This window comes from Carcharodon carcharias, chromosome 15 (assembly GCF_017639515.1).
Source record: "Carcharodon carcharias isolate sCarCar2 chromosome 15, sCarCar2.pri, whole genome shotgun sequence".
Taxonomy (NCBI): Eukaryota; Metazoa; Chordata; class Chondrichthyes; order Lamniformes; family Lamnidae; genus Carcharodon; species Carcharodon carcharias.
In genome coordinates, this window is record NC_054481.1 from 112552767 (window position 1) to 112563154 (window position 10388).

The 10388-nt window shown below is 45.8% G+C and overlaps 1 protein-coding gene across 1 annotated transcript in view; it reads left to right on the forward strand.

The window, feature by feature from the left end:
• LOC121288457 (paired box protein Pax-7-like) overlaps positions 1-10388 on the forward strand; it is a 678103-nt gene that overhangs the window by 658404 nt on the left and 9311 nt on the right. Inside the window, exon 5 of the mRNA XM_041206989.1 lies at positions 39-285. Within this exon, the coding sequence (XP_041062923.1) occupies positions 39-285 (247 nt within the window). The remainder of the gene's footprint in view (positions 1-38; positions 286-10388) is intronic.

Consider the following 10388-nt stretch of genomic DNA (forward strand, 5'->3'; position numbering starts at 1 on the left):
TAACCTGTTCTCTCTCTCTCTCTCTCTCTCTGCCGCAGGTGATGAGTATCCTGAGTAACCCGGGAGCAGTCCCACCTCAGCCACAACATGACTTCTCCATCTCCCCACTGCACGGGAGCCTGGATACCTCCAACCCTCTGTCAGCCAGCTGCAGCCAGCGCTCCGACTCCATCAAGGGCGTGGAGAGCCTGCCCAGCTCACAATCCTACTGCACTCCCGCCTACAGCACATCTGGATACAGCATGGACCCTGTGCCCGGCTATCAGTACGCCCAGTACGGACAGAGTAAGTATCGCCTGCTGAACTGCACCCTGGGGGTGGGGGGGTGGGGGTGGGCGTGGGGGGGGGGTGGGGGCGGGGTGGGGGTGGGGGGGTGTTGGGGGGTGGGGGTGGGGGGGGTTGGGGGGGTGGGTGTGGGGGGGGAGTGGGGGTGGGGGTGGGCGTGGGGGGGGGTGGGGGCGGGGGGGGGAGTGGGGGTGGGGGGGGGGGGTGTGGGGGTGGGGGGGGGGGGGTGGGGGTGGGGGGGGTGGTGGGTGGGGGGGGAGTGGGGGTGGGGGGTGTGTGGGGGTGTGGGGGTGTTCGTGGGGCACAGCAGTAAGAGGGGGAGGTGGGGAGGGGGAATGGGGCATGGGTGCGGACTCCATATATCACAGCGCAGGTTTACATTAGGAGAACTCGCATTCCAACTCAACGGCATCAGGTAAGCTCGAGGGAAACTGTGGCAAACAGCTTTTCCCTGCTTCTGATCAGAGACCCTCTGCTGGACACAACATGTATTTATTGACCCAGGTACATCTCTCAGTACAAACCACCATTAATGCAGTTGTTATTCATTGCAGTGCTGGAGAAGTCCAATGGACATTGTGTTTCATTTAAGTTGGCTTCCAGCACAACCCATTTCAGCTGGTGCAGGTCCGATCGACACTGAGAGTCCAGCCTCACTGGGGGGCAATACCCTGTTGGCTCAATTATAGAGGGGGGTGGGGGCCACAGGACCCTGAGGAAGAGTCGGGAAAGTAATTGAACTGAAAGCTGGCCCCGAATCTCTGATTCTTTCACTTCCTTTCCACCGCTGTTAAATCAGCCCCTTCCATTCCAAACATTGGAACATCTCTGACTCGCGCTGTCAGAAATTGACAGTGACCTTCAGTGTTATCACCACACGGTGTAACTTGTCAAACACACAGACTCGGGAATCGACAGAACAGTAATAAAAGCCCATGGGATTAATCCTGTTACAGTGAAGTGAGTGTGTTATATCAGTGTTACAGTGAGGGGTTGTGTGTTATATCAGAGTGTTACAGTGAGGGGTGTGTGTTATATCAGAGTGTTAGTGAGGGTGTGTGTTATATCAGAGTGTTACAGTGAGGGGTGTGTGTTATATCAGTGTTACAGTGAGGGGTGTATGTTATATCAGTGTTACAGTGAGGGGTGTATGTTATATCAGTGTTACAGTGAGGGGTGTATGTTATATCAGTGTTACAGTGAGGGTATGTTTTATATCAAAGTGTTACACTGAGGGGTGTGAGTTATATCAGAGTGTTACAGTGAGGGGTGTGTGTGTTATACCAGAGTGTTACAGTGAGGGGTGTGTGTTATATCAGAGTGTTACAGTGAGGGGTGTGTGTGTTATATCAGAGTGTTACAGTGAGGGGTGTGTGTTATATCAGAGTGTTACAGTGAGGAATGTGTGTTATACCAGAGTGTTACAGTGAGGGGTGTGTGTTATATCATAGCGTTCCAGTGAGGGGTACGTTTTATATCAGAACGTTACAGCGAGGGTGAGTGTTATACCGGAGAGTTACAGTAAGGGGAGTAATACTTCTACCCGATTCATACAGAGAGAGGTAAATGTTATATCAGAGTTAGATGTGTTCAGTGTGAGTGGTGTTTTTTATATCAGTGTTACAGTGAGGGGTGTGAGTTATATCAGGGTGTTGTGGTGAGGAGTGTGTCTTATATCAGAGTGTTACCGTGAGGGGTGTGTCTTATCTCAGAGTGTTACAGTGAAGGATGTGTCCTATGTCAGAGTGTTACACTGAGAAGTAATTGTTATATCAGAGTGTTTCAGTGAGGGGTGTGTGTTATATCAGAGTGTTTCAGTGAGGGGTGTGTAATATCAGTATGTTACAGTGGTGGGTTTGTGTTATAGCACTGTGTTACCATGATTGGTGTGTGTTTTTTCAGGGCGTAAAAGTGAGGGGTGAGTGTTATATCAGTGTGTTACAGTGAGGGGTGTGTGTTACATCCGAGTGTTACAGTGAATGGTGTGTCTTATATCAGAGTTTTGCAGTTTGGGGTGCGTTTAATCTCAGAATGGTACAGTCAGAGGTGAGTATTCTATCGGTCTATTGCAGTGGGGAGTGCGCATTAATATTAAGTTGTTACTGTGAGTGCTGTGTTTTATAATAAGTTGTTCCAGTGATGAGTGTGTGTTATATCAGTGTGTTATAGAGAGGGGTGTGTGTTATATTAGAGTGTTACAGTGAGGGGTGTTTGTTATATCAATGTTACAGTGAGGGGTATGAGTTATATCAGTGTGTTATAGTGAGGGGTGTGTGTTATATTAGAGTGTTACAGTGAGGGGTGTGTGTTATATCAGTGTTACAGTGAAGGGTGTGTGTTATATCAGACTGTTACAGTGAGGGGTGGGTGTTATATCAGTGTGTTATAGTGAGGGGTGTGTGTTATATCAGAGTGTTACATTGAGGTGTGTGTGTTATATCAGAGTGTTACAGTGAGGGGTGTGTGTTATATCAGAGTGTTACAGTGAAGGATGTGTGTTATATCAGAGTGTTACAGTGAAGGGTGTGTGTTATATCAATGTGTTACAGTGAGGGGTGTGTGTTATATCAGAGTATTGCAGTGGGGGGGTGCATCTTATATCAGCGTGTTACAGTGAATGGTTAGTGTTGTATCAGGCTGCTGCAGTGAGCTACATGACTTATATTGTTACATTGAGTCATCTCTGTTATATCAAGGTTTGACACTGAGGGGTGTCTGTTATATCAGAATGTTACAGTGAGGGGTGTGTGTTATATCTGAGTGTTACAGTGAGGGGTGTGTGTTGTATCAGAGTGTTACAGTGAGGGGTGTGTGTTGTATCAGAGTGTTACAGTGAGGGGTGTGTGTTATATCAGAGTGTTAAATTGAGAGGTGTGTGTTATATCAGCATGTTACAGTGACAGGTGTGTGTTGTATCAGTGTGTTACAGTGAGGGGTGTGTGTTATATCAGAGTGTTACAGTGAGGGGTGTGTGTTATATCAGAGTGTTACAGTGACGTGTGTGTGTTATATCAGAGTGTTACAGTGAGGGGTGTGCGTTATATCAGAGTGTTACAGTGAGGGATGAGTGTTATATCAGAGTGTTACAGTGAGGGGTGAGCGTTATATCAGAGTGTTACAGTGAGGGGTGTGAGTTATATTAGAGTGTTACAGTGAGGGTGTGTGTGTTATTTCAGAGTGTTACAGTGAGGGGTGAGCGTTATATCAGAATGTTACAGTGAGGGGTGAGCGTTATATCAGATTGTTACAATGAGGGCAGTGTTTTACCTCAGGGTGTTACATTGAAGGATGGGTGATATATCAGAATGTTACAGTTTGTAGTGTGTGTTATATCAGAGTGTTACAGGGAGGTGTATGACCTTTCTCACATTGTTCCAGTGAGGGGTGTCTGTTATATCAGAGTGTTAAAGTAGGAGTGAGTCTTATACCAGAGTGCTACAATGAGGGGTGTGTCTTATATCAGAGTGTTAGAGTGAGGAATGTGTGTTATATCAGGGGTTACAGTGAGCGACATGTCTTATAACTGGGTGTTAGAGTGTGGGGTGTTTCTTTTATCAGTGCTTTATAGTGAGGGGTGTGTGTTTTATCAGCGCGTTACTGTGAGGTGTGAGTGTTATATCAGAGTGTTACAGTGAGGGGTGTGTGTTATATCAGAGTGTTACAGTGAGGGGTGTTCGTTATATCAGAGTGTAAAAGTAGGAGTGAGTCTTATACCAGAGTGCTACAATGAGGGGTGTGTCTTATATCAGAGTGTTAGAGTGAGGAATGTGTGTTATATCAGAGAGTTACAGTGAGGGGTGTGTGTTATATCAGAGTGTTACAGTGAGGGGTGTGAGTTATATCAGAGTGTTACAGTGAGGGGTGTGTGTTATATCTGTGTGTTAAATTGAGGGGTGTGAGTTATATCAGAATGTTACAGTGAGGGTGTGTGTGTTATATCAGAGTGTTACAGTGAGGGGTGTGTGTTGTATCAGAGTGTTACATTGAGGGATGTGTGTTATATCAGAGTGTTACAGTGAGGGGTGTGTGTTATATCAGAGTGTTACAGTGAAGGTGTGTGTGTTATATCAGCGTGTTACAGTGAGGGGTGTGTGTGTTAAATTGAGGACTGAGTGTTACATCAGGTTGTTACAGTGACGAGTGTGTGTTATATCAGCCTTTTACACTGATAGCTGCTTGTTATATCAGAGTGTTAAATTGAGGGGTAAGTGTCTTATCAGAGTATTACAGGAGTAGTGTTTGTTATATCTGAGTGTTACAGTGAGCTATGTGTGTTATAGCAGAGTGTTACAATACGAGATGTGTGTTATATCAGGGGTTACAGTGAGCGACATGTCTTATAACTGGGTGTTAAAGTGAGGGGTGTTTCTTTTATCAGTGCGTTATAGTGAGTGGTGTGTGTTTTATCAGTGCGTTACTGTGAGGCGTGAGTATTATATCAGAGTGTTACTGGGAGGAGTGCTTGTTATATCAGAATGTTACAGTGATGGGTGAGCGTTATATCAGAGTGTTACAGTGAGGGCAGTGTGTTATCTCAGGGTGTTACATTGAAGGATGGGTGATATATCAGAATGTTACAGTTTGTAGTGTGTGTTATATCAGAGTGTTACAGGGAGGTGTATGACCTATATCACATTGTTCCAGTGAGGGGTGTCTGTTATATCAGAGTGTTAAAGTAGGAGTGAGTCTTATACCAGAGTGCTACAATGAGGGGTGTGTCTTATATCAGAGTGTTAGAGTGAGGAATGTGTGTTATATTAGAGAGTTACAGTGTGGTGTCTGTGTTATATCAGAGTGTTACAGTGAGGGGTGTGTTGTATATCTCAGTTCCTGGGAGAGGTGTGTGTTATATCAAACTGTTACAGTGCGTGATGAGTGTTATATCAGAGTGGTCCAGTAAGGGATGACTGATATAACAGGGTGTCATATCATTGTGTGAAATTACCGTGTGTGTTATATATTGGTATTACAATGAGGTGTGTGTGATATATCAGAGTGTTACAGTGAGGTGTGTGACTTATATCAAATTGTTACAGTGAGTGTGGTGTGTTATTTTACGGTGTTCCAGTGAGGGATGTCACTTATATCAGAGTGTTACAGTGAGGGGTGTGAGTTATATCAGAGTGTTACAGTGAGGGGTGTGTGTTATATCAGAGTGTTACAGTGAGGGGTGTGTGTTATATCAGTGTTACAGTGAGGGATGTCACTTATATCAGTGTGTTACAGTGAGGGGGGTGTGTTATATCAGAGTGTTACAGTGAGGGATGTCACTTATATCAGAGTGTTACAGTGAGGGATGTGTGTTATATCAGAATGTTACAGTGAGTGGTGTGTGTTATATCAATGCGTTACAGTAAGGGGTGCATGTGATATCAGAGCGTTACAGTGATGTGTATTATATCTGAGTGTTCCAGTGAGGGGTGTGTGTTATATGAGAATGTTATGGTGAGGGGTGAGTGTTATATCAGAATGTTACAGTGAGGGGTGTGTGTTATATCAGAGTGTTACAATGAGGGGTGTGTGTTATATCAGTGTGTTACAGTGAGGGGTGCGTGTTATATCAGAGTGTTACAGTGAGGGGTGAGTGTTATGTCAGAGTGTTACAGGGAGAGATGTGTGTTATGTCAGAGTGTTGCAGTGTGGGATGAATCTTATATTGGAGTGTTACGATGAGGGGTGTGTATTATAGCACTGTGTTACAGTGAGGGGCGTGTATTATATTAGAGTGTTGCAGTGTGGGATGAATCTTATATTGGAGAGTTACAATGAGGGGTGTGTGTTATATCAGAGTGTTACAGTGAGGGGTGTGAGTTATATCAGAGTGTTACAGTGAGGGGTGTGTGTTATATCAGAGTGTTACAGTGAAGGGTGTGTGTTATATCAGAGTGTTACAGTGAAGGGTGCGAGTTATATCAGAGTGTTACAGTGAGGGGTGTGTGTTATATCAGAGTGTTACAGTGATGTGTGTGTTATATCAGAGTGTTACAGTGAAGGGTGTGTGTTATATCAGAGTGTTACAGTGAGGGGTGTGTGTTATATCAGAGTGTTACAGTGAGGGGTGTGTGTTATATCAAAGTGTTACAGTGAGGGGTGTGGGGTATATCAGAGTGTTACAGTGAGGGGTGTGTGTTATATCAGAGTGTTACAGTGAGGGGTGTGGGGTATATCAGAGTGTTACAGTGAGGGGTGTGTGTTATATCAGTGTTACAGTGAGGGGTGTGTGTTATATCAAAGTGTTACAGTGAGGGGTGTGTGTTATATCAGAGTGTTACAGTGAGGGGTGTGTGTTATATCAGTGTTAGTGAGGGGTGTGTGTTATATCAAAGTGTTACAGTGAGGGGTGTGTGTTATATCAGAGTGTTACAGTGAGGGGTGTGTGTTATATCAGTGTTACAGTGAGGGGTGTGTGTTATATCAAAGTGTTACAGTGAGGGGTGTGTGTTATATCAGAGTGTTACAGTGAGGGGTGTGTGTTATATCAGTGTTACAGTGAGGGGTGTGTGTTATATCAAAGTGTTACAGTGAGGGGTGTGTGTTATATCAGAGTGTTACAGTGAGGGGTGTGAGTTATATCAGAGTGTTACAGTGAGGGGTGTGTGTTATATCAGAGTGTTACAGTGAGGGGTGTGTGTTATATCAGAGTGTTACAGTGAGGGGTGTGATTTATATCAGAGTGTTACAGTGAGGGGTGTGTGTTATGTCAGAGTGTTACAGTGAGGTGTGTGTGTTATATCGGAGTGTTACAGTGAGGGGTGTGTGTTATATTTGAGTATTTATATTGATGTATTATTCAATGTTACAGTGAGGACAGTTTGGAGGCTGGTTTGTTTTCAGTGTGTCTGTGTTTAGAGGGAGAGAGTTGGTGCAGAGCCCTGTCCAGTTCAACGCTGAATTTTCAGTAAAGTGCAGAGAACGTGTGTTTGTTTTAAAGCTCCCTGAGCAGACAGGTTCGCCGGAAATGTGATCATTAAATTTACGAAGGTGAACCGGTGGCCCAGACAGGGCTGGCATTGAGCAATTGGTGTTTTCTGCTCGGATGTTAACCTAATCAGGTCTTGCTGCTTGTACTCAATGGGGTTCAGAGGTTCTTCCTCCCCCCACCGTCCCTAGCCTTGCTGTCCTGCCCTTCGACTGTCCTTTCTGACCCCAGCTCGCATTCTCCACGCTCTCACTGCAGCCGATCCTAATGTCTTTAGCTTCTGCCGTTAAATTGAAAGCTTCTGCAGAGGCTGGGCCGAATCAATAGCAGCTTTCCCTTTCACCCAGTGCGTGTAACAACCTCTGACCTCCCCACACTTGCCTCTGGATGTGAACGGACATGTGTAGTTGATATAAATCTTGAATAAATACTGCTATCGTATATTGGCAATAACGAGTGGCCCGGAGCAAAGTGTCAGTCACACCCTGTGTGTGCGGCCTGAATACATCTCAGCTCATTCACTGGCCTCGTTCAGACACAGCAGTAGGATCACACAGACAGGAGGATGCCATTCTGCCCATTGGAGCTGAGCTGGCTCTTGGGAAAAGCTGTCCAATTATATTCACTCCTCTCCCCCTTCACTGTGGCCCTGCAATTTCTCCCCTTCGAGTATTTGTCCAAAATGTATTATTGAATCTTGCTTTCAGGCAGAGCGTTCCACACCGGGCAATGAAATCTTCCTCATCCCCCCGCCTCCTGCGATAGTTTTGCCAATCACTTTAAACTTTGGGTCCTCTGGTGCGCACCCTCCTACCAGTTTCTCATTATTCACCCAAGAATCCTTCATAATTAAACCTCACCTTGACCCTTCTCCACTGTAAAGAGAATAGCCTCTCCAGTCGCTGCACATAACGGGAAGTCTCTCATCTCTTATACCGTTCTGTAAATCTCCTCTGCATCTTCTCAAAGCTCTCCACATCCATCCTAAACCAGTTGCCCAGAGCTGGCGATACCCACAATATTCCAGTGGGGGCCTAAGCAGCATTTTATAGTAGTTTAGTAACTTCTTTTCTTTTGTACTCTATGGCCCTTTTTTATAAAACCCAAGATCCTCTTTCCCTTAATAAGAGTTGTATCAACTTGGCCTGCTACCTTCAAAGATCTGTGTACCTACACTCCCCCCGGGCTTCTCTGCGTGCATGCACATGCACACACATGGCACACACGCACATTCACACACACATGTGCACACACACATGCACACACACACGTGCGTACACACATACACACATGTGCACACACACGTGTCCACACACACACATGCACACATGCGCACACACACACGTACACACACACACATGCGCACACACACATGCACATGCACACGCACACATGCGCACACACACAAGTGCACACACACATGCGCGCACACACGCACATGCACACGCGCACACACACATGCACATGCACACACGCACACACACGTGCACACACACACGCGTACACACACACACATGTGCACACACACGCGCACACGCGCGCACACACACACGCACACACGTGCACACACGCGCACACACGTGCACACACACACACGTACACACACACGCGCACACACACACGCGCGTGCACACACACACATGCATACACACATACACACAGCGGGATCAGGCTGGAGATTGTCCCAGAGCCCACAGAACCACACTCACAACACCCCATCCCACCCTCCAGGAAGAAAGCTCTTGTCAATTTATTGGGAACCTGAGGCTGTGCTGAAGTCTGTAACCTCTTCCCGATGGATTCAGTTCCCTCCCTCTCCCCTCAAGCTGCTGGCTGCACACTTCACAGGCACCAGCCCCTCAGCTAAGAGGTCAATCTTCAAGTGTCAGGCCTGATTTTATGCTTTGTCTTATTCTAAACAGCATTAGAGTAACTCAGTTAAAATGTCTCCAATCAGGAAAGCCACACTTGACTGGCTGTGGTATATTTAACTCTGGGGGCATCACAGTTCAGTCCAATTTCTGCCCTCAACCAATATCTGCACATACCACTTTCCAGTAAGAGTCGCTGGTCCAGGAGCAGAAAGCATATCGACAGAAGACCATTCAGCACCTCCAGCCTCTCCACCATTCAACTAGGTCAGGGCTGATCTGCACCTGAGCCTCATTTACCTGCCCCTGTTCCATATCCCTTGATATCTTTATCCAAAAAGATTTCTCCATCTGTGCCATGAAAATTTCTATTGAGCCCCTGGGATCCATTGCCTTCCAAAGGAAAGAATTCCATATTTCCTCTACACTTAGTGAGAAAAATTTCAGTCCGGAATGTTAAGATTGTACCCCCCAGGCTCTGTATTTCCCCACCAGAAGAAATCGTTTCTCTCCTGTCTCCCTTATCAAACCCTTTTATCATTGTGAACATTTTGATTGGATTGGCCTTCAACCCTGTAAACTCAAGGGAATATAAGCCAGGTCTGTGCAACCTGTCCTCATCATCCTGGTGAATCCAGCCCACAGTATCTCCAAGACCATTACATCTTTCTAGAGGCTCACAGCTGAACACTGCACAGCAGATATGCTCTGACCAAGGCTCTGTATGACTGAGACATACCATCCTTCCCTTTGTACCCCAGCTCCTTCAGACAAAGGCCAACATTCCTTGAAGCATTTGGATCCATTTTTATACCTCTCTCCCAGCGATTAGTGATTTGTGTACACGGACACCCCAATCTCTCTACTCCTCCACTGATAAATATTTGGATTTCTCTCTTCTGAGACCCACAGATAACATCACCCCACCCCCTCCGCACCTTGAACTCCAACCATCAGAGTTTTGCCCATCCACTTAGTCCGTCTATGTTCCTTCAATTCTTTATCCCTTCAATCAAGTCATTCATATATATGGTGAAAAACTGAGGGGAAGACCACTTGTCACATGCTGCCAATCAGATACCAAACCCATTACCCTTGCTATCTGCCTCCTCTTCCCACCAGTTACCAACCTATAGAATGATAACGACACAGAAGATGCCCATTTGATCCATTCCACCTGGGCTGGCATTTTGAGTTACCCATTTAGTTCCACCCCATGGCTCTTTACCCATAACCTGTACTAATCTTTTTGAAAGTTATCATTAAATCTGCTTCTGCCAACTGTTCAGGCGACACGTTCTAGATCATAACAT